The sequence below is a fragment of the Anguilla rostrata genome, chromosome 7 (genome assembly GCF_018555375.3).
Source record: "Anguilla rostrata isolate EN2019 chromosome 7, ASM1855537v3, whole genome shotgun sequence".
In the NCBI taxonomy this organism is placed as follows: Eukaryota; Metazoa; Chordata; class Actinopteri; order Anguilliformes; family Anguillidae; genus Anguilla; species Anguilla rostrata.
In genome coordinates, this window is record NC_057939.1 from 46,998,404 (window position 1) to 47,024,475 (window position 26,072).

At 47.2% G+C, this 26,072-nt stretch overlaps 1 protein-coding gene across 2 annotated transcripts in view; it reads left to right on the forward strand.

The window, feature by feature from the left end:
* LOC135259877 (A disintegrin and metalloproteinase with thrombospondin motifs 20) overlaps nucleotides 1-26,072 on the forward strand; it is a 132,119-nt gene that overhangs the window by 67,550 nt on the left and 38,497 nt on the right. For both annotated transcript variants that reach the window (XM_064344755.1, XM_064344756.1), the window contains 12 exons: nucleotides 2,479-2,620; nucleotides 4,025-4,129; nucleotides 17,303-17,448; nucleotides 17,816-17,997; nucleotides 18,399-18,535; nucleotides 19,218-19,335; nucleotides 21,088-21,183; nucleotides 22,657-22,823; nucleotides 23,663-23,792; nucleotides 24,622-24,748; nucleotides 25,191-25,401; nucleotides 25,807-25,971. In XM_064344755.1, coding sequence (XP_064200825.1) covers nucleotides 2,479-2,620; nucleotides 4,025-4,129; nucleotides 17,303-17,448; nucleotides 17,816-17,997; nucleotides 18,399-18,535; nucleotides 19,218-19,335; nucleotides 21,088-21,183; nucleotides 22,657-22,823; nucleotides 23,663-23,792; nucleotides 24,622-24,748; nucleotides 25,191-25,401; nucleotides 25,807-25,971 — 1,726 coding nt within the window. The remainder of the gene's footprint in view (nucleotides 1-2,478; nucleotides 2,621-4,024; nucleotides 4,130-17,302; nucleotides 17,449-17,815; nucleotides 17,998-18,398; nucleotides 18,536-19,217; nucleotides 19,336-21,087; nucleotides 21,184-22,656; nucleotides 22,824-23,662; nucleotides 23,793-24,621; nucleotides 24,749-25,190; nucleotides 25,402-25,806; nucleotides 25,972-26,072) is intronic.

The following is a 26,072-nucleotide window of genomic DNA, read 5'->3' on the forward strand; positions in this document are numbered from 1 at the left end:
CTGTAGTGCATATTCTCTACATTCTATGAATGTAGTTAACCACAAGTCGTTTTACAAATCAAAGGCTTTTCAAACTTTCAGGTCCTGTTTGAATGTTTCTTGTTCAGAGGTTCTTTTCCAGTCCCCCCCACCCCCCTAATCAGTTCAATATAATTGTTATGTTATGTTACCAGGTTTTAAGAAGATAGAATAAAAAATAAAAAAAACCTTTAATGCTAGCTGCTGGGTCGCTATAGTAATTCTGTTGCGACTTTATATCTGTAACTGAGATTATTTATAGATTTAATCTTGCAAATTTGCTTTTTGAGCTCTGTTGCCTCATGTAATTTCCAAATGATGAATCTGCCATGTTACCTTGAACATTTTGTATGTTATGACTGCATCCTTTGCATTAGGAGCCAGGTGTACATTTTGTTTCCTTGCCAAGACTGGGTATAGAATCCTCATTGTTGAGCTGCTTTTATCATGCTAAAAAAATAAAAAAGACAAACACAAAGTCAATGTTTTTATTGTTACTCTTTTAAAATATTTTTTTCTTCTTCCTGTTCTGTTTTTAATAACAGACCCATAACGTATGGCCTGCTCTGATTGGCTGATTGCAGGCTGTTGAAAGACGGTTCAATATGAACAAAGTCTCTTGATTTATTCCCACTGCGACGGACTGTATCGCATCTTTCAACGTTTGTCTTTTTTTCCCCCCTTATTAGACAGGGGGGAGAAAAATGAGCGCTAAAGGTACATCTTCACAGAAAACAAAGGCCGTCTTACAATTTGGGGCAGAAGAGAAAGAAAGGTGTTTTTAGCGGCCGAAGTTAAGCCACGGTAATTATTAGGGTTGTCAGCTCAGCTGGCGTGAAGCAGGTGGCTCGCCTTGACACACGGACAAATTGTAAAAGCGGCAGCAACATGTCCCGTAATTACCCATCATACACCGTGTTGTTTTTTCCTATCGCCCTGTGAATGGGAAGAGAAAAGTCTGTCTTCCGGCTGTAGTTTCTCCTGTGTGCAGGTGAACGGCATTCTCCTGTGTTTTGTTGTGACCTCTCTGGTTTTAGAAGGGTTGAAAACCATGGGGTTTTATTGTGTTCCTAAACGCTTTGTTAAAAAACTGCTTTCGTAGGCTATTTTTTTTTGTGTGTGTGTGTGTCTTAAGTTGAGGTGTGGTCCAGATGCAATTATGCATTGAATCTTGACAGCACTGACTTGTTGAAATAATTAACCTGCAGCATTTTGCAAATTCTTTCACGATCCAAATCCACAGTTTGCTTCTTTTTTTTTTTTTTTTTTTAGGGGAGGGTCAGCTGAAAATCACAGCCTCTCTCTCATAGCAGAGAGCCAAGAGTCGAGACTCTGAAGGTTTTTTGTTTTTGTTTTCCAGGGACGTTGACTTCTGGTAGCTTGCTAATTCTGATCTTTCCGAGGCATTATACAATCATAACGCAGACCACCCACAATGAAACAGTGAACAGTGTTTGTCTGCATATTGGTTTTTCATTCACTATGGAGGGAAAAAAACAAAACACCTGTCGTCGTAGCTTAGACAGAGGAAGTGACAGGAAGTGAGTCTGATTTACGCTATAAAAAACAAAATGGAAATGTATGATAATCATAACTAATGACCCTCTTTTGTGCTGTTGTCAGTTAATGCTGAGATGAGCAGAAACGGAGAGCTGGGATAAGGACTGGAATCAGGATAATACACTACAGCTTTAGAGGGGATTTTAAAAGAGCCAAACTTGTCATCACATGACAAAAACAGATTAATAATTGTCATGCCAGTCTACTACTGAACCTGGTTTGCTTTTGGGCTGAAGCTAACAGTCACTCTCCTATATCTTACCATCTGTTTTATTTTTGAAATAATAAGGTGGTTTTGTAGTTATTTATTGTTGCCAAATCCGACTCGGCTCCCCCTAGTGGGCAGGGCTAAGTTGGCATGCGGAGCAGGAGTGGTTTGAGTGGGCAGTGATGAATGTTGATTCCAATTAAATAGCTTTTGAGGTTTTCCGTTTTTTCCCCCACAATGTTTTCTGAAGTATTTGGCCAGCTTCAAGAATATCCTGGTACTCCTTTTGCACAGATGTTCTCCAAATGTAAATATTTGATTCCCAGTCAGTTGTGTGATTTTTCTGTGCCAAGTTTAAGAACTGATATTAGCAGAAGGGTTTTTAGTTGTGATGTTCCATGGTCAATGAAGCTGGAGAATCTGAAATTGCTGTTGGACTTCATAAACATTAAAAGTACTCATTTCAGGAATATCTGTCACTGTATTTACATTATCTATGTGTTGGCATAAATTGTACATTTATTATTGTTCTATATATATTGTGGCTTGATATATTACAACCATCATGACAGGACTTATTTCCAAGAAAAAAAAGAAGTCTCTGGAGACATTCAGGTTGTATAATGGTTAAGAAATCGAGAAGTTGAGAAATGAACTGATAACATTGGGTGTCTTCATTCGTGTGATTTCAGCACTGGATATGGAGAGTGCCTATTGGATGAACCCACCGCCAGGACCTATGACCTCCCGACCCAGCTACCAGGCCAGCTTTACAACGCCAACCGACAGTGCGAGCTCATGTTTGGACCCGGGTCCCAGGTCTGCCCGTACATGGTGAGGCATGTCTCCGCCCCTCCCTACACGACCAATCAGGAAGCTTTGGCTAGGCTCTCGCTTCGAGCAATTATGGTGAATCGGTTTCTCTGATCACCGTAGAGTGCACGTCAGTGACTCGCCAGAATCACCACACCTTCTGACCACATTCTCATCTCCTGACTGCCTGGCTGACTGCGCCCTTAATTGTGCCTGGTCATGTTGTAGAAGCTGGAGACCCTTGGGCGTTTTAAGTCCTGGCTTGATGCACTGCTAGACCTTTTTGAATTTGTAGATAAATGGCAAGCGTTAGATGGCCAGCGGTAAAAACTCTCTAGTTTGCTGGTACATGGCAAGCACTAGAAACTCTAGTTTGTTCGTAAATGGTGAGTGCAATAAACTACTTTGTAGGTAAATCGCCTATTCTCGTGTTCTTCTGTCCTTAATTTGGTTGTTCAGTTTGGATGTTTTAGAACATTAGGACAGTACCCTAGAATGTTTCTAAGTGAAGGCTAGAACACAGCCAATATCAAAAATACAGTTCACAAATTAAATGTCTGTTTCCATAGCAGCCAATTAAAAATGAGTTGGGTTGAGCGGATCTCGTCTCTACTTTAGCTCTGAGTTTGACGTGTTGGGTCTTGGAAAATGTGGCAGTCGTCAGCAGACTTATTAAACTTGTCTATTCACGACAAGCAATGTTTCTTCTCAAAAGGTTCTAAAACTGGCTTTTTAAGGAGTTGGTTTTCTTTTTATTTTAGTTTTTTTAAATATCTGAACCACCCTTTTGATCATCTCTAAGCAAACGTGTCAAGGCCGTGTCCGTTGGAAGTTGCCATGGTGTGTGTGTGTCTATTTGTGTGTGTGTGTGTTTTTGTGTTCTATATTGGCCCACAGTGTATGTAATGACTCCCCGCCCGTACGAAACCCTCTAAGAGCAGGCTGTGCGTCTTTGGCTCCGGTCCTCGCGTTCCGAGGTCATTCATTTCGCCGTCGCGTTCGTGCGGCGGCGGGGTCGCGGACGGAAAGCCTCGGTGCTTTTTCTGTCCGACCGCGTCGGGGAAAGCGAGGGATGAAAGCGCGCCCTGCGGGTGTGCGGGCTCGGATGTTTCCGGGCCTTTCTCTGACACGTTTCAACGTACAATCGTTCCTCTTTTTTTTTTGAGGTCGGGACGTTCAGAACTTCAGGGCAGCAGCTGAACAGCAGCTGCCAAGTTGGCAAAGAGGAGTCCGTCTGCGGACTTTCTGGGTTTTCGTTTTTGTGATTTATTTAGTTCACTTGAGTTCAACTCCAGCAGGGGAGGGGGGAAGTTGTGGAGTTGTGCTAAGAGTGATCGCCCCCACCCCCGCCCTGAAAAAAAACACCTGATTTTGGGGAGAAAAATGAAAAGCTGACATTTTTTCTCTTCTTTGTCTTCCTGACAGAAACAGTGCAAGCGCTTGTGGTGCACGAGCGCCGAGGGGGAACATAAAGGGTGTCGCACGCAACACATGCCCCTTGCTGATGGGACTGACTGCGGACATGGAATGGTAGGACACAATTAAGCGTCACACACTCATGCTTACACACTCACTCTCTCACAGTATTTCATTTTTAAAATTAGAAAAAAATTCTTAAAGCCTTCTTAAAGGTTATTCTATGGTCCGTGGCCTGCATTCTGACAGTTACTTCTAGAATTGTGATGCCGTTCAAAATATAGACTAAACGGAACTTTTGTGGATACAAGAAAAGAACTGACCGAAGCATACTTCTTACTACATAATCTGTGTGAGGAGAGCCTATTGTGTAGTGTGTGCGCTTGTTGTGGAGTTAAAAAATAAGTGATAAAATTGTCGTAACATAATTGCTTGTAATTCTTGGCCATAACAAGATATAAACCTGAGGCTGTTGTTCTCTTTCATCCTACGCCCGTCTCTCAGTGTTGAGGGGTTTAGCTGAGGCGGTGTGTTGAGTTTTGCACTGGGGGAAACGGTCTTAGAGAGAGAGAGAGAGGGAGATGCAGATTGGGGTTTGTAAGGGGATCCCCGCTTGCCCTTCACAGTCCAGTCACCTTGTTCTGAACCCGTGACCTCGAACCTCTTTAAAATGCGGGTGAGTGGGTCAGCGGTGAGAAGGTAATGGAGCTGAAGGCTGGGACTCGCAGTCTCTCACAAAGGCCCTGAGTATTCACACGCTTAACCCTCTCCTGCCCGCATCCTCGCTCTCCGTGTGCGTGTGTGTGTGCGTGTGTGTCTGTTTCAGTGCGCGCGCGTGTGTGTGTCTGTTTCAGTGCGTGTGTGTGTGTGTGTGTGTATGCCTGTCTTTTGCAGTGTGTGCAAGGGTGTGTGCATGTGTGCGTCTGTATTTGGAATTTTGGATGTGTGTGTGTGCGTCTGTGTGTGTGTGTGTGGTTGTGTATTTCAGTGTGTGCAGCTTGTGCTGACGTGTGTCTGTATTTAATTTTGGATGTGTGTGGCATCTGGTGGAGGTGTATTGCAGTGCAAGCTGGTGAGTTTGCATGGTGCGTGTGTCTGTATTTGGAATTTTGGATGTGTGTGTGCGTCTGTGTGTGTGGTTGTGTAATTCAGCGTGTGCAAGCGTGTGTGCGTGCGTGCGTGTGTCTGTATTAGGAATTTTGTATGTGTGTGTGTACGTGTTTGTTTTTGTGTTTGGATGCGAGATACTAGTTTGTGATCTTTTAACTTCTCCATCCTACCAGTGTTGCGTGTTTTCTGAAGGTTGAATTTCCACACATTTAATAATGAAGTGCAGACTGTGTGTAATGGATGAGTCCCTTTTGAACCTGCACAGGGACTCGCTCCAGGTTGTTTGACACCATTTTCAGTGTTTCAGTGTTTCAGTATGGCAGCCTTCCGTTAATCGTGGGAGATTCCTCAAATCTGAAGGCAAACTGTTTGTGTGGTCTTGCCTGCTGTGTTGCTATGACTACCTTCTGCCACTTGATGACAACCAGAGAAACAAGAAAATGTTCAGGTCACAGTTGCTTAAACAGCATTTTTCAGTGTTTAAACTTAGTGCTAAAACACTGAGATTGGAAGATGAGATCCACAGAACACAAAGTGATTTTTAAAAAAGTATGACGGTAATAGATTAACTGTGGAACATGGGTGGTCAAATACCTTGGCAAGGCAAGGACCCTAAAATCATATTCATTATTAATCTCTAGCACCTACTGTACACAAAGCCGCCCCAAATCACGGCCTTCAAAAAGTAAAAGGTTTCAGTGGGAATCTGCTATCCGAACCTTGTTATAGATTTCGAGACTAAAGCCGTGTAATCAGAAATCCCAAAGGTTGAGACTCTGCATCAGCTGTCTTATGAAAAACGCGTGACAGCAAAAAAATAAAATGGAGGAATGTCCAGTTGAAGTTGTCCTCAATCTCCTTGAGGGGCTGTGGTGGAGGGGGGTCCTCAGCCTGAGGAGTGTAGCGTTTCTCAGGTTAGCCGCTACACTCTCTCAGCCGCGTCGTTCAAATGCACGAGGACGTTTTTTCTGCCCGCTATGTGCCACCTTTGTTTTTAGTGTAGAGTGCTTCATGTCATCTTGACACAGGTCTTTGATGTGGAGGAAGCTGATGGGGGATGGGGGGATGGGGGGGGGGCTGTTCACCTGCTTCAGCAGAGCTCTTTCATGTGGGTAGGCTACGAGAGCGGGTCGATTTAATTGGGGATCTCTATAGCTTCTCAGGGGCTGTTTTTTTCCCCCCTTGGTTTTTGTTCATTATCCTGGACAGTGTGTGTGTGTGTGTGTTTGTGTGTGTGTGTGCTTGTGTGGGTGTGTACGACTGCATGTGTGAGTGTGTGTTTGTGTGTACTTGTGTGTGTGTTGAACGTGTGTGTGTGTGTGTGTGTACTTGTGTGTGTGTATTGAACGTGTGCGAGTGTGTGTGTGGGTTCGTGTGTGTGCACCCGTGTGTGTGTTCGGAGCTGCGGTGGTTTCTAATTGATTTGGAGCTCTCCTTGGGCACTACACCATGGATGCCGTGGGATGCCTGGTCCAGGCAGGCAGGTGACGGTTTTGGGACACACGGGGAGAAACGAGGACTGTTTTTCTTCTTTTTGGCTGATGAAAGCACTTCTGTGGGGCAGCTTCCCCCCGAGCTAGCCCCCGTGAAGTGAGTTTTTGGGGGAAAACTGCAGCCAGCCATTGTTTTGGCTGCCCCCCCTGCCCCGTTTTCTAAGTGCCCTCCATGAATCTCTCATTAGCCTCGGCCCGCTGTGTAATTTCAGGCCATAAAAAGCTAACTTCATCTCTTGTAAATATTTGCCTCGATGTGCTCCATCAAAAAGGGGGGAAAAAAAGTCCCTAAAGAATTCCTGAGTGGCTTTTAGACTTTTTTTTTTTGTTCACTTTAGTCCCTCTCTCCTTCTCACCCCCTCCTCTCTCCCTCCCCTCTCCCTTCGGGGCATTTTTAGGAGTAGTCCTTAAGAACCCACTGAGCAAGAGACTGATCCTAGATCAGGCTGATTAGAGTATTGAACATACAACTACAAACATCTTTTTTTAGCAGTTTTAGGAGGAATTGTTAAAAAACGAATCAGAATCATTTGTGAACGTAATATATTATTGTGCTTTCCCCATAAATAACATGAGGGGGAAAATGAATCCCCTCCCCCCCCACTCTGCATTGGTTGTATGGGGTTCTGAGTTCGGTGGGCCTCTATTGGTCAGGGTGTTGTCCTCTGTTAACCAGTCCCCACTCAGTGTGCTGCAGTTAGTAATCCTGTCACATGACCGGGTCGGTCTTCCTGTCATCTGGCCCAGTGGGCCGTGGGCTAACGAGGGCAGCCCATCGCTTGTTGTCTATAAATACCGCCGCTGCCCTCTTCCTCCTGCTCCTCCTCCTCCTCCTGCACCGCTCTTCAAAAGCTCTCTGATGGTTTGGGGAACGCCAAGCATGATGAATCTTGCCTCTTTCATCCCCCGGGCCTGCTATGGTCACCCCCCAGGGAAAAAAAAAAAAAAAGGTCGCCTGTTTTGGCATTCGTTGGCTTGTGGGAAGACGTGTTTTCTAAGAGCGGGTATTGTCGGAGGCCTGCGTTGTGGTAGGAAGCGTAGAGCGTTGCAAAATCTGAAATGGCCCATGTAGTTGAGCTGCAGAAGACCTGGGAAATGCAAAGTATATGTGCAGTATCTTTTTAAAAAAAATTAATTAATTAATTAAATGTTATCATTTTTAGCTTTTGAATGATTTATTTCAGCCAATTGAAATGAATGTAAAATTAATTTATATAGTTTTGTCATGTATTTATGTTTAATGCTCACTTTTATTAATTATTGATTTTATTTTTATTGGAGATTAGAGAACTCAAAAAAACCATCACAAATGATTTGTAAAAGAACTAAAGTAAGAAGTGCTTTGTTCAAAATAACCTGAAAAACAGTTGGGCGTTCATGAAACCCTTGACTGCTGACGGTACATTGCTCTCGCTTGAAGTAAGGCCCCATACAGTGTCCAGAGCAGCCTCCGGAATGGTGTTCGGTTACCTCTAATTGGTCTGGTTTCAGCCAATTACAGACGGGAGTTTTGTGGAATTTCAAAAGACGATTTTCTTGCTGAAGGACATTCCGGTACTGGTGCCCCTGCTGTCTGTTTGGCTGTGGTTCGTTCCCGACCTGGTTTTCTCTCCCGGCCCCTCTGATACGTGGTTCATTTCAGGTCAGTTTGGTCCTGCGGTTGTCATTGGACGTAGCTCACCGCCAGACCTGTTTTCTCCCTGGCCTCTGGCTGTGCTCTATTTCAGGTGAGGTCGGTCCTGTGGTATTTTCAGACGTTTCTCACTTGCTCTCGGCCTCTGGTTCACGTCAGGTCGAGCTAGTCCTGCGATTTGATTGGCCGAGGGTCATTCCAGGCCCAGGTTTTCCCGTAGTTTGTTCACCTATAGTTCCTAGCAGCCCCCCATGTTTGTGGCTCCGCTCTAGATGTCTGTCAAATTATGCAAAACTTATTGTTGTACTCAGATTATTGATAGATTCTGATGAACTAATTCATTGCTGTTTTTGCATTCTGAAAGTGGCATTTCAGTCCGGTCCTATGTGAAGCTCTGGCATACACTGCATGTCTTTTGCACATGGTTTTGCGTGTGGTTTTCATTTTTATAATAATGCACACTGGCTATAAGTCACTGGGGTTCCTTATCAAATATCTCTGGAGGAGGAAAAAAGACCAGTAATCAGACCAGGGTCAGGTTGTTCATTTCAAATATTTTAACCCTTCAGATGCCAGAAAGTTCTGCGGATTAAGGATCGTTATTTTCCGGTATTTGCTTATTTTTAAAATGATTATTGCATTTTACTTAATAACATGTTTTGATGAAAATTCCCAGGGATTGGCAATATTATTTTTTTTCCCAATTTTACTGGTTTTTACAGAGTAAAGTGTTTCAAAGCAAGATCAATCAATAGTGCTTATATCAGTGTGGGTTCATTCCAAGCTATATGTGCATTCAGAAAGTTGTGTTTTCAGCCCATGTTGACCAATAAGCCATGTAGAATAGGAAAGCTTTAGCCCTGTTGCACTATTTCAGCACTGCATTGCTCAGAGTTCATTGCTGGAAAATTGTCTGTTTATTTACAGATGAATTGCACAGTTTCAGTTATGATTGGCCCTCTCTGTTATGAGTAGGGGCTGATACCTGAGTTGCTTGTTGTTGACTGGTCACTTTTGGACGCCGCGCGTTCGACGTGCTCGTTTCCATGGCAACGCGGCGGCGGCTGATGCAATGCCGAGCTGACGGGGCCCCTTCGCTGTTCCTGTTGAGCTGCAGGGCTGTCATTAGTGCGAAATTAACGGGTCACATTCTCAGCCGTTTCCCATCTCTGTGGTCAGGCCTTTACTCAAACACACGTTTAAATAAGAGGTTTGTTTTTTCTGTTTTTTTTTTTTTTTCCCCCTGTGCGTACATTTTCACCTCTTCAGTCTTCAGTGTTAAAAATATGCGTTTGGTGTTCTTGTGTGGAATTATCTAAGTATAGTTTAAGCTGCACGTGCTTGTATTTCAGAGTGTTAACAAATACCATAATAGACGCAAAACATGTAAAATGGCAGGTTTGTTCCAGAAATCCTGATAACTTCCTGGCATGGTGTGTTCACAGTGCATTGCTGGTAAGGTAGATTAAATGTATTGCTGCGCTTGAAAGGTTCACTCATCCATACAATTTTAAATGCTTGACTCACAGTGTGTAGTTTGGCTTTAGTATTACTGTTGGAAATACCTCTCGTCTTCTTATACTTGTTCATAATGATGGCTTTATGGTTCTCTGTTGGTGTAGTTAACCAGGATTTGTGCTTCTCCAATGTTGACATACTGTCTCTGGTTTAACAGTGTGGTTAGCCTCATATAACTAAAGTGGGTGCACTTAAGTTCCTTAGCATTATAAGCTGCTCTGGATGGTGCCGTGTTCAAAATGAATACAGTGTAAAGTAATGCAACGCTACGTTTAAGTACATAGCTCAAGCGTACAACAGCTATGCTTAGTTTGGGATTTGAGTCTGCAACTCCGTGGTTATGAGTCACCATGATGACCGCGGCGATGTTTCTGCCACTGATGGTTCAAACGTTAGATCGAAACCAACGTCCCAGTGAGAAGAGATGTGAATTAAAAAGTCTTCATATATATTGTTTTGGGGGAGCTTTTCTGTTGAATGAATTGAACTGAGTTTGAACTATGGAAAAATGACCTCTACATCTGAAGAGGGATTCATTTCAGTGCAATGAAATAGAAATTTGGAAAAAAAAATTGGTCTTAATATTCTATTGGGAGATGCTCCCTAGGATTGAACAAACTGAATTTCACTTCATTTCCTGAATTGACAGAATTATAAATGGAGTTGAACCCCCCCCACCCCCCCACCCCACCACCTCAGACCCCTGTAGAGTGGAGAGATATCCAAGCTGGCATGTATTTCCTGAGCAGAGGGGGATTGTGGGACGCGCATATTGGGGCCGGCTGTGTGGAGGAGAGAGAGAGATGAAAGGGCGGTCGGAGGATACCGGCGTGTTAAAATGAAAGGCTGAGAGGTATTTAAATCCACCCCTCTCTGCCCTCTCATTCCCCCTCCACCCCCCCCCCCCCCCCAGGGCCCAGGGACACAGTCTCCCAATTACAGGCCGCCGTGTCCCTGAGCTTATCACTGCAGGTGTTGAGAACCTTCTTTTTTTCTTTTTTTTTTTTTTAGTGCGTCTTTATTTGCTGCCCATTTATGATTTAATTAATATATTTTGGTGTTGAGGTGTCCCATATTAACTTGTAACAATGTACCTGTTTAAGCCATTTAAAGTGCAAAGGTTTGCCATGATATAGTGTGTGTGTGTGTGTACAGATGCCTATGTGTGTTTGTTTGTTTGTGTGTGTTCGCGTGCATGTGCGTGTGTATTTGTTTGTGTGTGTGAGTGGGTGGGTGCGTGGGTTTGAGGGTAGGTGTGTGTCTTTGTTTGTGTGTTATAAAACTAATCCAAAACACATGCTACCACAGCTGGGAGTCTTTTCTCTCTTGGCCTTTGAATGTCCCACTTCATTCGCAGTGACGGGCTGCTCCTTTCGAGGAAAAGCTGAATTTGAGCCTCAATAGTGGTCCCTGCTCCGCAAAACCTGTTTCAGCGCTGTGCTTCTGAGGACCAAAATCTGCTCTGCTATGAAAAGCCTACTTCAGTTCAGTACTTCTCAGGACTAAAACCTTTGCCCTGCACTGCAAAGCCTGTTTTAGCTCAGTGCTTCTGAGGACCAAAATATGTGCTCTGCTATGAAAAGCCTACTTCAGTTCAGTACTTCTCAGGACTAAAACCTTTGCCCTGCACTGCAAAGCCTGTTTTAGCTCAGTGCTTCTGAGGACCAAAATATGTGCTCTGCTATGAAAAGCCTGTTTCTACTCAGTGCTTCCCAGGACTAAAATCTGTGCGCGTCAACGGGTAATGACCACTGTTCCATATGCATGCTCCACACACAAGGGACATAGTTTGATTGTGTATTTTTACTCATTCTTTTCTTTAACTTTAACTTTTGAGACCAAAACTAAGATGTTTAAGAGTGAAGAGTAGGGAGTGGGATGTGAGGTGTGTGTGTGTGTCTCTCTCTCTCTCTCTCTCTCAGAAAGGGATTGAAACTCTTTGGCTCTGACTGACAGCAGGTCCCTTGTAGGGTGTTTTTTGGGGCCTGGTGGTGGTAGTGGTAGTGAGGAGGGAGGGGGAGGGGGTGGTTAGCATGCCGGTGGTCTTGTGCCTCCAGACTAGAACACGGTGTCCCGGACCACCGGTGTAGCGGCGTGGGGGTGACACCCCGCTCGCTAGCCCTGCAGAATGCTGTCCGCTAATCCCGCCAGGGGCCTGCTGCTTTTGGGGCATTGTCTCTGGGCCCCAGCCCCCGAACCCTCTCGGGGGGTCTGTAATCCATACAGGATGACAGCAAGTGTTCAGACCAAAAGAGGGGCAAGAATGTCTATACATGTTCCTTAATGAGGGTGGGGGGGGGGGGGGGGAAATCAAGGAGAACTTGCTGTGACAGGGTTTGGTGGTGGGTGGTGGGGGTGGGGGGTGGGGGGGGGGGGGGTTGGCGGTCAATTCCATTTCAGTTCAGTTGGTGCAGGAAGTGAATTTCAATGGATTGATTAACTCAAATTCAGTGCCCATGATGCTCTATGCATGAGGATTTTTTGGTAAATTTATTGAATTTCAATTATCTGATTGACAGTGTGTGGTTGACCAGATTTATGTACAGCTTCTTATAAAACCATGTCTGTCAAATCCGTTCAAAATTTATGATCTTAGTAATGTTAGATTTTGGTTTCATGTTAGCTTGGAGTTTTACCCTCAATCGCCTACTGTAGTAACTTTTATCAAGCGAGGTGGCACGTGTTTTGGTAGATACTTTTTTATATTTCATTTGAATCATCTGAACTTAATTTAACCGTGTAGGTCAACTTGAGACCTCAACAGTCATTTGGAGTGGTAAACTAGGGAATTAAAAGCCGGTCAGGAGTAGAATAAGAGTAGAATAGCGTGTCCGTATTATTCACTCGAAAGTGTATATTCTGTTCGTGATTTGGTTGCCATGGAGAAGATTGCAGTGTGGTGGGGAAACAGGAAGGAGTCGGTGTCTCAATAAAGGATGACGAAAGCAAGATAGCGGAGCGCAATCACCCAGGGCCTGCCTCTCATCAGTATAAGAGGTCCTTTCGAGGGCTATCAACACCTGCTTGTCATTAATGATATCCCGTTTGACCCCTTCCTTTCATTAGCGTTGCGTCACACTCTGTGTGGGAGCGGTTGCCGTGCGGTTGCTGGCGCTAGCGCTAGCCAGAACTCGGTCCGTGCGCTGCAGGTGTTCGCTCGCGGTCACGGTCGGCCTTCGGCACGCATTACTGCTCCGCCTCCGCACCCGCCAGACTGGAGCTCCAGACCCCCTCGGGGTGGGGGGGGGGCTTTGATTAATAACCCCTGTCTTTATTAATGTCATTATGTTTTTGTAAAAAAAAAAAGAAAAAACCCAAGGTTCAGTCTCACGGTCAAGGCCCTGGCGTGGCACGGAGCCATCCTGCCCTTGAGCGGGGCGAGGCTTAGCCCAAATTGCCTGGGTAAATATATCCAGCTGTTCAAATGGAAGGCTGCGCTGAAAGGTGAGCTGGCTAAGTGAGCTCGGATGAAGTGGTCTTTGTCGGCCTGGCGAGCGGTCTGATGACGCGGTGATGTAATTGCTTCGAAAGTGTAGCTTTCGCAGTTTTTAATGTGCGTATGGGTCGGCTCGAGTCTTCTGGGCAGGAACACATTTTGGTCGTTGCACCAACCTTGCGAGAGGGCGAGGCTGTTTTCTGTGTGCTCTGATCCAGCTCCTGAATGGGGGCAGTGGTTGTAGTGGGAGTGTGTTGTGGAACCGTGGTCAGGGTGCTGCGAGACGGCGAGAAACCTGCGGTCTTTTACAAAGGTATTTCCTGAAGGGTAGCCTCGTGTGACCCATCAGGCCCCTGCAGTGAAATCTGCCTCAGTGTACGTGTTGATCAGAGCGTTAATATGTAACGTCTTGAGCGGGGTGCTCTGTAAATTAGCCTGAGTGTCTGTCTTGGCACAGACAAAAAGAAATCCAAGAAAGATTTCCAAAGTGCACTAATTCCTGGAAAAGAGTTGGAGCGCTCTTTAAGATGAAGGCAGAAAACTTACATTCTTGGTTTAATCGATGGAAAGACGAGAAACTGACGCTTTGACGTCACCTGACGTCTTCCTTTGAGACTCCTCAGGGCGTATGGAGAAGTTTGTTCTCTGCCTTCATTTTAAAAGAGTTCTCCAACTCAACCTTTTCCAGGAATTAGTTCGCTCTGGAAGTCTGTCTTGGATTCATTCTTGTCTCAGCATTTTGCCATAGTTGTTGTGCTCCCCTCCTTCTCTTACTGTTTGCTGTATCGTGCAGGCACATCTGTTTTGTGTGTCTTCGTGGGGTGCCTGTTTTTACATTTACATTTAAAAATGTTTTCCAGTGTGCTCCAATCTGCGTCTGTCCTATTTATAATGAAGGGCCTACATTGCAATCCTCTACATTGTCTAGAGTAGGACCCTCTGTAAATCATCCTGTGTGTATTTGTTTTATCAGGGATTTGAAGTGTAGTATCTTGAGTGGGGCACTCTAAGTTGTCCTCAGTTCTTCGGTTAATGAGGAACGTTCAGCGTAGTGTCTTGAGCAGAGCTCTCTGTAATTTGTCCAGAGTACATATTTACAGAGTAGGACCTTAGTGGGATCCTCTTTAAAGTCATCCTCTGTCTGATTTCTGTCAAGGACCTGTAGGGTTGTGGCTTGAGTAGGGCCCTCTCAATTTAACCACAGTCGTGTGTCTTTTATCATGTACCTGGCGACCTTGTGTCAAAAATGACATTGTGTGCAATGTAATGTTTGAGAGCAGCTTTCTACATAGCATGTGCTATACCTTATTTAGGCTACCTGTGGGAAGTGGAGTATTTGTGTATCAATTGTTCATAAAGCTGTTATTTACAAACGGGTTATACGTGCTTCGCGAAGAGGCCTCGGGAACATGCGGTTCTTGTGAAGTGTGACGGAAGGAGTTAATTCGCCCCGTGACCTCTGCCGGCCGGGAAGAAAGGAGAGGGTTTCCGGGGTGATTTTTAGAAAAATAAGAACCCTTAACCCCTGGGCGGTGATCTTTGAGCACGCAGCATGTTCGCCTCACGTGCGTGAACCCTTTCCCAAATGTTCATATTTACATCACAAAAAGTGCTGGGGGGGGGGGGGGGCATGGGGGGGGGGGAGGGAGCGGCAACGGGAGCGACTGGGTGCTCGTTAAGTCTAGAAGTTTCCTTTACGCTTCCACACGGCACGCCGCTGTCAGAACGAATGAGCTCGTCTTAACTGCCTAAGTGCGCCCTGGGAAAAAAAAATGGCCGCCTGTTGAATACCTGTTTATTAGCCATGGCCAAAGGTTTTGACCTGCATCGGGATGTCAGACTCTAGCCCCGGAGGGCCGCGGTGTGCGCTGGGTTTTCATGTGTATTGGCAAAACCTCATGTGAAAGTGCTTAATGGACCTAATAAATCAAGCGCTTATTGAGTACTTAAGTCATTGATTAGCTAAAGAGTATAGGCACCGTGTATCCAAGGCCTAAACTGACCGTGGATCGATCGGAAAAGGAATGAACCTGCGAACGCTGTGGCCTTGCCTTCAGGACAGGATTTCTAAATCCCTGTTGGTAGAATATGTCGCCTGTATGTTCCGTACGTGAGGTGTCTTTGAGTCCTGTGTGCAGTATATGCGGTGGGGAGTGTGCTGGGTGTATTTAGTGTGCTGGGGGAGTGTACTGGGTGTATTTAGTGCGTTGGGGAAGTGCGCTGTGTGTATTTAGTGTGTTGGGGGAGTGTGCTGGGTGTATTTAGTGTGTTGGAGGAGTGTGCTGTGTGTATTTAGTGTGTTGGGGGAGTGTGCTGGGTGTATTTAGTGTGTTGGAGTGTGCTGTGTGTATTTAGTGTGTTGGGGGAGTGTGCTGGGGGAGTGTGCTGGGTGTATTTAGTGCATTGGGGGAGTGTGCTGGGTGTATTTAGTGTGTTGGAGGAGTGTGCTGGGTGTATTTAGTGCGGTGGGGAGTGTGCTGGGTGTATTTAGTGCATTGGGGGAGTGTGCTGGGTGTATTTAGTGTGTTGGAGGAGTGTGCTGGGTGTATTTAGTGCGGTGGGGAGTGTGCTGGGTGTATTTAGTGTGTTGGAGGAGTGTGCTGGGTGTATTTAGTGCGTTGGGGGAGTGTGCTGGGTGTATTTAGTGCATTGGGGGAGTGTGCTGGGTGTAGTTAGTGTGTTGGAGGAGTGTGCTGGGTGTATTTAGTGCGGTGGGGAGTGTGCTGGGTGTATTTAGTGCATTGGGGGAGTGTGCTGGGTGTATTTAGTGCGTTGGGGGAGTGCTCTGGGTGTATTTAGTGCATTGGGGGAGTGCTCTGGGTGTATTTAGTGCGTTGGGGGAGTGTGCTGGGTGTATTTAGTGCGTTGGGGGAGTGTGCTGGGTGTATTTAGTGCATTGGGGGAGTGTGCTGGGTGTATTTAGTGTGTTGGAGGAGTGTGCTGGGTGTATTTAGTGTGTTGGAGGAGTGTGCTGGGTGTATTTAGTGCGGTGGGGAGTGTGCTGGGTGTATTTAGTGCGTTGGGAGAGTCTGCTGGGTGTATTTAGTGCGTTGGGGGAGTGCTCTGGGTATATTTAGTGTGACGGCAGGTTGGTAATGACCCACAGCTGGGGCGTTTCAGCACAGCTGTGACTGACAGAACTGGGCCTTGTCAGCCGCAGCACGTGGGAATGAGGTCAGCGATGCCGGAGGGCGGGCGATTGAGACCACGCCCGCCGCCGCCGCCGCCGGCGCTTCCTGCACAGCTGTAGTACCGCGGTCTCAGGCTCGGCCGAGGTGACGTGCCGTAACCGGACGTTTCCGTGTCCCCCGTCATCCGAAACCATGACGATCCATTACCCACAGAGCAGCTGCCCACTCACTGTGTGCTGGGAGGAATAATAATAATAATCATCATAATAATAATCATAATAATAATAATATTTTTTTCAGTGGTGAGTTTCAGTGAGCTGAAACACAGGAACCCCACAGGAAAGCTTTCATCCCCAGAGGGGTGGATGTGGTGGGGGGAGGGGGGTAACTGTGCGATTGACGTGTTTGGCAGAGCGTGACCGTGGCCCTGACGCCGTTCTCTTTGTCGTGCATCAGTGCGTCCAGCGGCGTGGAGACCTCGGCCGGGCGGTGCGGCTTTGATCAGGGGGGCGCGGGAGGCTTCTGAAGTATGGGGGGTGGGGTCGGGGGGCAAATGGCGAGGGGCAGAAGGAATGAGACGACAACAGTTTAACCGCCCGTTCTGACCAGCCAGACAATTTACACTCCCAATGCTCTAAACAGTATGCACTCCAAATAGTGTGTGCTCCAACCAGTGTGCTCTCCGATCAGTGTGCACTCCAAACAGTGTGTGCTCCAACCAGTGTGCTCTCCGATCAGTGTGCACTCCAAATAGTGTGTGCTCCAATCAGTGTGCTCTCCGATCAGTGTGCACTCCAAACAGTGTGTGCTCCAACCAGTGTGCTCTCCGATCAGTGTGCACTCCAATGTGTGCGCTCAGTCAGTTTGCACTCCAATCAATGTGCACTCCAAACCGTATGCATTCCAAACTGTGGTGGTTGTTTATATGTTTATATAAAGTGCCTGTTGTGTTCCCTCCTCCTCCAGCACTGCAGGCACGGGATGTGTGTGAATAAGGAGATGGAAGCGGGGCCCATTCATGGGGAGTGGGGTCCCTGGGGGCCCTACACCGCCTGCTCCAGGTCCTGTGGGGGAGGCACTAGGAGCACAGCCAGAGACTGCAATCAACCTGAGTAAGACTCACAAATCCCTCTGACTCTCTGAGTAAGACTCGTAAATCCCTCTGAATCTCTGAGTAAGACTCATGAATCCCTCTGAATCTCTGAGTAAGTCTAATGCATCCTTATAACTCTCCAGGAAGACTCACACATCCATCTGACTCTGTGTGTGACTCAAAAATCTTTCTGACACTGAGTAATACTCACAAATCTTTCTGACACTGAGTAAAACTCCCTCCTGAATCTTTGTGACTTTGTATAAGACACAGATAATTCTGACCCTTAATGAATCGCCAGATTTTATGATCGATACCGTTTGGTTCCTGCTCCCTCCCATAGCGATTTGAATTGTGAATGATGACCTTTGACTCTTGACCCCTAGGCCCCGAAACGGAGGGCAGTTCTGCGTGGGCCGCAGGATGAAGTTCCGCTCCTGCAACACCGAGCCGTGCCCACGGGACCGCCGCGACTTCCGGGAGGAGCAGTGCACCCGCTACGACGGCCGACACTTCAACATCAACGGCCTGACCGCCACCGTCCGCTGGGTCCCCAAGTACAGCGGGAGTGAGTGCGCTGCGCTGCAGATTCTTTCTGATTCATCTGGAAAATACTCATTTCCCCAAGATTAGTCAGGGAAATACTGGTTCCACTGATCCCCCCCAAAATTAATCCAGGAAACACTGATTCCCCCAAGATCAATCATGGAAATACTGATTCCACTGATCCCCTCCCAAGATCAATCAAGGAAACCCTGATTCCCCCATGATTAATCAGATAAATACTGATTGCCTTTTTCCCAGAAACTAAATGCCTCTGGCAGTTGTTGGCGTTTGGCTGAACATTCTCACCTGCTCACCTCTTCTCTTATTATCTTATTTACTCGCTACGACGCGGTCATCGTTTGGTCACGGCCTGCTCGTGAGGCGTTTTGACTGACGAGCGTTGCGGGCCGCTCCTCTCCGCAGTTCTGATGAAGGACCGGTGCAAGCTGTTCTGCCGGGCCGCGGGGACGACAGCGTACTATCAGCTGAAGGACCGCGTCATCGACGGCACGCAGTGCGGGCCCGACACCAACGACATCTGCGTGCAGGGCCTGTGCCGGGTACCGTTTCCAAAACACGAACGCGATATCACAAAAAAGCACACACGCTCATACGCACACATGCACACACTCACACGCGTACACACACACACGTACTGTACCTGTATGCACACACAAACTTGCACTCACGAGCATACACACACACACACACATGTGTGTGCACAAATTTGCACACATACACACAAACGCACATGCACACACAAACATGCACAAGCACACATACACAAAGACACAACATAATGCAAAAGCCTTTCATTTCCAGTTGTTTCCTTGTATTGATATACATATGCCATATATTCTTATCTGTTTCTGGATGCTGTATGTGACATTGTTATTTATTATAGTAATAACTTTGGCTCTAAGCCCTCTCTGACTGAACATAATGTTGTGTATGTAAATTGAAAAACTGTTCATGGACGTATGAGAGCTTTGCATGGTATAGATGATTTGTGTATTTGTGTGTGCGAGTGTGCTGACTGCACAGTGACTGTCTATGATTACATGTTGACAATGCTAAAAATGATAAGCTCTATCTGACATCACGTCACTGGGGTTTTAACTGTCCTTGGGGAAAGGGTGTCAGGGGGGACCAGCTGTCCCGAACGTGACAAACGGAACAGCTGGCGGCTCGCTGCAGCGCATTTGAACATGACCCCCCTTCTGCTCGTTCTGCTTCCTCCAGCAAGCGGGCTGTGACCACGTGCTCAACTCCAAGGCTCGCTACGACAAGTGCGGGGTGTGTGGGGGCGACAACTCCTCCTGCAAAACCCTCACCGGCACCTTCAACAATGCTCAATACGGTAAATATTTGGTTGCGTGTGTGCATGCTAGCGGGCGTGCTTGTGTTAAAAGTCAGATTTGTATACGGAGGGATTAACTTTATTGGTTCAGTGAGATAATGAGTTTGAATGAAACTGAAAGCAGGTGATGGCATTGCGTTCTGAATGCTGCCATTATAACTGGCGAGTCTTAGCAAGTTCTCTGCTGTTCTCTGAGCTATCTGACCCTCTGGGAGTCAAACATGCAACCTCTTAGATCCCAGTTCCCTGACCACTGCACTACACTACTGCCCCTACATTTCTGCTAGTGAAGGAAAAGTACAGTGCATTTTGAAAGTTGCTCCTTTCTCCACCTCCTTTCTCATCGCACCAGAGCAGTCATGGTTTTGTCGTGTTTCTGAAGGGAGGCTTCCTGTATGTAATCCCGCCCTCCCCACAAGAAAGGGGCGTGTGTATGGCTTAACTGCGGGAACTGTCCGTGTTCGGGTGTAAAAAATTGGAGCTTGTGAAAGAGGGAGCAGCCCCAGCTTTGGGATGGCGAAAGCCGGGTGGGGAAATCCATCACAAAACTTAGCTGGCACACCCCCCACTCCTGCCCCCCATCCCCTGTCCCACGTCCACTCTGATTAGGAACATGCCCGTGGCTCAGAGGGGCTCTGCTTAAATTCCTCCGGCCGTCCAGGGGGGTTCTCAGAGCTGAACCTGGGGTACAGCACCACCTCGTGAGGTGACCTCAAAAATCCCTGGGAGTGTCAGGAGGGTCGGAGAAGGGGGAATCGAGGCCCTTGGTCTCCCTGGAGACCCTTATCTCTGAGACTGCGGCTTTTGCATTCTGTGGCCTGGCTGTGTGTGTGTGTGTGTGTGTGTGTGTGTGGTGGGGGTGGGTGTGTGTGTGTGTGTGTTGTGTGTGTGTGTGTGTGTGTGTGTGGTGTGTGTGTGTGTGTGTGTGTGTGTGTGTGTTGTGTGTGTGTGTGTGTGTGTGTGTGGTGGGTGGTGGGTGGGTGTGTACGTGTGTTTGTGCATTCCGGTGTGTGTGTGGTCATAGGTCTGGCCTGGGGTCTTTAAGTGTAGTTTGTGGTTTTTTCATTGGGGAATTTTGCTTGAGTGGGTTTTTGGTTCAGTCATTATGCCTGTGATCTTGCATCTTACATTGTCAGTACTGGTTAGAGTACAGATTTAATAAAGGGAAGTCCCTCTCTCTCTCTCTCTCTCTCTCTCTCTCTCACACACACACACTCCTGCATGAAGACAGCACTTGTACTGAAATGCACGCATTTATTTCCTTTTTTGTTTTTTCTTTCTTTTTTTATTTCTTTTTATTTAATTATTTGTTTTCATCACATCAAAACTTCCCATCAGTATAGAAGAATGACAGAAAATGCCTCTAAAACATTCTAATATCTCCGTCTTAATTGAAGAATGAATGTACGTCTCCTTTGATGGACAAGAGGTTCAAGCTTTACAAGTGCTGCCCCTGAGTGGCCCTCCCTGGTATTACAGCCAGAGTTCACTGCATTTCTATTGGGAGAGAGCTGGGAAATTTGTTTTTGTGTGTAATTGCTAATTATTTTAATCTGACTGCAAAACCATCTCTCAGGAGTTAGTTTATTTCCAAATTGCAACATTTTATTTCCAAAGTTTGAATTGTTTCCAGCACAGATGTTGTGGAGATGTGAAATTGGTGTGGGACGGCATTCCGGTGCAGTTGGTGTGAGAACGTCTGCTTTTCTTTAGAATTTTCTAACTTAATTTTCTTCTTTTTCTTTTGTCCAGGTTACAATGTTGTTGTGCGAATCCCGGCAGGAGCGACAAACATCGACGTGAAGCAGGTCAGCTACTCTGGGAAACCAGAGGATGACAACTACCTCGGTGAGCCTTTCCGTTGACTGTCAGGATTGGCGTACGCTCCGCACGTTGCTGTGTTGTGTGTAATGTGCATAGTGTCACCGTAATAACGAGCACAAGCTCTGAACTCTGTACTCAGGGAGGAAACGGGGATGCAAGGTTGCCGTTGTCATGTTTCATAAAGAAACCAGGCAAGAGATCCACCAATCGCAGAGCATGTTGATAAGAAGAAATGGAATAAACTTGATGGTGATTGGCACTTATTTTCTGGTTGTATTTCCCTGAGGCCTTCAGGTATGAAGGTATGCTGGCTTGGATTTATTCATTCTACGTGATTGCAGGAGAGCTCCTCTCTGGTTTCTTTCTGAAAAAATTTCACCAACGTCAAAACCCCAGACTTGACCTGATAAAATTTGGGGGGTGGGGAGGGGGGTGGAGGAGTTTGTATCTGTTTCTGGATTTCATGCTGACCTCTGCTCTTAATAATTAAATTAACCTCTGCCATTTACCTGATCTGATAACTCAGATGGATTTCTTTATAAGCTCATGAACCACAGCCAACCAAAGATGAAGGACGGTGTTTAAAAAAATAATATTGTAAAGATAAACAGAACTTGCATTTACTTAAATTTGTAGGCCAAAGATTATGCCAAATGTTGATTGAATCTGGGCCAATGTTAAGGACAAAATGTAGATTGAATCTGGTTCTTTGCTGAGTTTAAAATGTAAGGGCCTGCACTGGTCCTCTGGTGTCTGACAGCTCTCTGTGCTGGCCTGAGGCTTCTCCAGCCACGGGGACGGTGAACCGAGCGACCGCGAGGTTGGGGGGGAGGGGGAGGGAGGGAAGAGGGAGGTGGTAATTGGAGACATGTGTAGCAGGCACCAGATGAAAGAGCATAGGGGCTCAGGGAGATGGGTGGCGATAAACGCCCCTATGTGGAAATTTGTTAGCGACGTCGCGAGCTGACGCAGATTCGTCTTTCATCCTCGTTCTTCTGGCCTAGTGCTACAGGAGGACCCCCCTCCCCCACCCCTCGGTTCCGCCCCAAAAAAATTGGGGGAGCCTGACTCGTGGGACGGTGCGGTAGGCAGTTGTGTCAGGGAAACTCTAAACCCATCGTGTGGAGGCTCGAATGTAAACAAGATGTTTCTCAAGACTTAAACACACACGAGTACCCTGACATCGTTTCTGACATTGTAATTACTGCATATTTTTTGGGAGAAATATTCTGTTAATGATTTGTGTGCGTGTGCATGTGTGCACACGCACATGTGCGTGTGCTTGCGTGCGTATGTATGAGAGAGCCAGTACTGGCACTAAATCTGTTTTGTGCCCTCTGGACAAAATCTCATTTCAAAATGTCTTCCTTTTGATTTGAGCACAGAAATGAAAATATCTGTTTACGGTTTTCACCCAGTAGAAGAAAAATCTCTGACAGCATGAAGCTACTCTCTGCGTTTACACGGCCTGTGTTTATGCATTTGCTTTTTTTGCAGCATTATCAGACGGCCAGTCAGATTTTCTTCTGAACGGGAACATGGTGGTATCCATGTTCAAAAGGGAGATCAACTTCAAGGGAACACTGATCGAGTACAGCGGGTCGGACACCAAAGAAGAGCGGATCAACTGCACCGAGAGGATCGAGGAGGAGCTGGTCCTTCAGGTCAGCCTTTGAGCTAAGCATTTGGCTAGTTAAAATGGCGGTACCTTCAGCTAGCTTGGCTAGCCAAAACAATACCGGACGTTTTCAATGATGGTAAGCAGCTGAAACAGTTTACCCTGGATAGTATTAGCGGACAAAGAAAGCTGGAGCGGCTTGTGTTATCCCAGCTCAGGAGTTCCTGGGTCTGGTGCAGGTGTGACACGGGGCCTGCCGGCTGTTTGTTCTCCCTTTAAAACCGGTTCAGTTCCAAGTAAGCAGGTCAGGTCAGTTTGCTGTGTAATCAGCTGCTTTAATTGGCCAATTAGGTGCTGAGCAACAGCAAAAACCTGCAGGGCCTGGGGCTCTCCCTGGTAGCCAGAGCATTAGGCTTTGCCAGTAGTCCTTAGTTGATGTTTTCAGTACTGGCCTATCATCAGCTTTCTCTAAAGTCAATGAAGAGTATTTGCATTAGGATCTTTGCTATGGTTTTCTTAGGTATTGTGCGGTGACAGTGCAGTATAATGGTTAGGGATTGCTCTTGTAAGTCAGAGATAACCTCTGGTTTGGTAACCTCTGGTTTGGTCATCGGTTTGGGTATTGCTGTTGTGTAAGCAAACTGGTTTTGTTTAAACAGACTGTATAAACTGTGTAATAGGTTCTGGATAAGTACATGTCCAACACAGAAAAGTGAATAGGGGAAAAAAAGTGCTCATACTTGCTTGAATCTGGTGTTCAAAGTTAAAGAACAAAGTGCTGTATAGGCCACTTGTATTGGAGAGTTCTACAGTGAAACATCCTCTCTCTCTCTTTTTCTTTGTCTCTGTCTGTCTCTCTCTCTCTCTCTCTCTTTTCTGAGACAGGTTTTATGTGTCGGGAACTTGCACAATCCGGACGTTCGCTACTCCTTCAACATCCCAATCGAGGAGCACAAGGAGCAGTTTGTTTGGGACCCCTCCGGAGCCTGGCAGGACTGCAGCCGAATGTGTCAGGGTACGGTGTCAAGGGAGGGATCCCCCTAATTTTCCTGTACCTCATGTCTCCATCTCTTACTGCCCCCCTTCCCCAAAGTACAGTATGGCAACCCTCCCCCCGTCCACCAGACGTCTCTGCTGCATGATGCGATTTGTGCTTGAATCAGTGGCACAGCGACAGTTGGCCATAGTCCCCAGGCTTAACCTCCCCCCCTAGGTCCCCCCCACCGCCTGACTACAGTTGCAGGTGGGAATAGAGGCAGGTGGCTGAGCTGGGTTGAGTCGGGGGGGAAAGGGTGACAGAAACCAGATCCCGACCAAGGGGCATGAGAATGTCATAACTGTCCCTCTTCGCTACCACCTGCTTTTCGACATGGCGCAAAGTGGAGGGGGGCAGCATTGTCACACCCCCCCACCCATCCACAGACGGCTGCGCACATGTCAGTTGTCTGTTGGAGTGGTAGTATATCACCCAGGCCCTGGCACACACAGGCGGTCTGTGAGCCTGCTGTCCAGGCAGCACCGCCCACCGAGGCTTTGCCGGGGTCTCCCAGGGAAACCCTCAGGGGCTCACCCCTGTTCCACCCTCACAAGACTTTATTTATTCATTTGTTTTTATGACCACAGTTTATTATAATCTTTTCTTTCTGTGGAAAAGAAAAGAAAAGGTTTTGACCAGATGATTTTTTTTGACCGGGGGGGGGAAATATGGTGTCTGGGCCGTAGATCCGTTTCCAGATGTGCGCCGTGTTTTCCGTTTCTCTTTGTCTTTCTTCCTCGTCCTCTGGCGTAAATTCGAACCTGGTGTCTGTCTGTGCGTCCGTCTCTCTCCCTTCTCTCCTGTGAAGGCGAGCGGAGGCGCAGGACCGTGTGCGTTCGCAAGAGCGACCGCCTGGTGGTGTCGGACCAGCGCTGCGAGAACCTACCCCGCCCGGGCGGGGACGACGAGCCCTGCAACAGCGACTGCGAGCTCAGGTGAGCGCCCCCAGGTGGCGAACCGGTTGTGTTCTGCGGCGCATCTGCTTGGAATACTGGCCTGTCAATCAAAAAGGTGTAGACAGCTGGAAAATGCGACTAGCGGAAATGTTGCTCCCCCCTTTTCGCGATCTCAAGCACCTTCCCTTGTAGCTTTTGTTCCGGAAACTCTGCATTGTTTGCTATTGTCCTGTAAAGTGATGGCTTGTTATTTCAGAAAAATAAAGTTCTCACTGGTTTGGGTCGGACCATAAAGACATAGTGCTTAGCCAGACTTGGGCCTCATTTCTAGCCCAATGCAGACTTCTGGTCCACATATGTACACTGTACTGCAGTGTATTGTGTTTGCTTAAGAACCAGGCTGTAAGAGTGCCCCCGGTGGCATGAGCCAGTATTACAGGGGGAGGGCGCTGACGGCGGCGTTTTTTTCGGCGTTTCCCAGGTGGCACATGGCGGGCAGGAGCGAGTGCTCGGCGAAGTGCGGCCCCGGGGTGCGGACGCTGGACGTGCAGTGCGTGCGGTACAGCCTGCTGAAGAGCCAGAGCGAGCGACTGGACGCCAGCTACTGCGGACACCTGCCCAAGCCCCCGGGGAGGGAGCCCTGCTCCGGGGACTGCCTGCTCAAGACCTGGCACTACGGCCCCTGGTCTCAGGTCAGTGGATAACCTGAGCATACGGTGTTGGGCACAGCTCCGGCATTAAAACGGCTGATCCCAGATCAGTGAAACCCCTGCGCAACAACACCTGATCTCAGGTCAGTGTAGAAGTTGCGTAGTAGTGGTCAGGGATATTTCTTAGTATAACACGGGTAATTTTGTGTTTTCACCATTGTATTTGCATAGCATGAATACTGGCAACGTCAGCTGTCCCTGCTGGCCATTAATGGCATTGCCACAAAATTACTAGTGTTATGCTGAAGTGACATATCCCTTTAAAGCAACTGATCCCTGATCAGTGAAAATCTTATCTTTCCTTGCCTAATCTTATGTTGTCTTAATTTTATTTTACCTTACCTTGCTGCCTTCCCATTGAGGTTCTGTCGTGCTGTTCTCCTGCAGTGCTCTAAGACCTGTGGGCTGGGCACCAGGACCCGCGACTCGTACTGCATCAACAACCTCAGCCGGCGGTTGGCGGACCGCGAGTGCGCCGATCACCAGAGGGTGGCGACAGAGAGCTGCAGCAACAGAGCGTGCCCCGACTGGGCCACCAGCGAGTGGAGCGAGGTAAAAGATCAGCTCATATGGAAACACACAATCAGCCAATCAGGCAGTCGGCCAATCAGGCAGTCAGCCAATCGGGCAGTCGGCCAGTCGGGCAGTCGGCC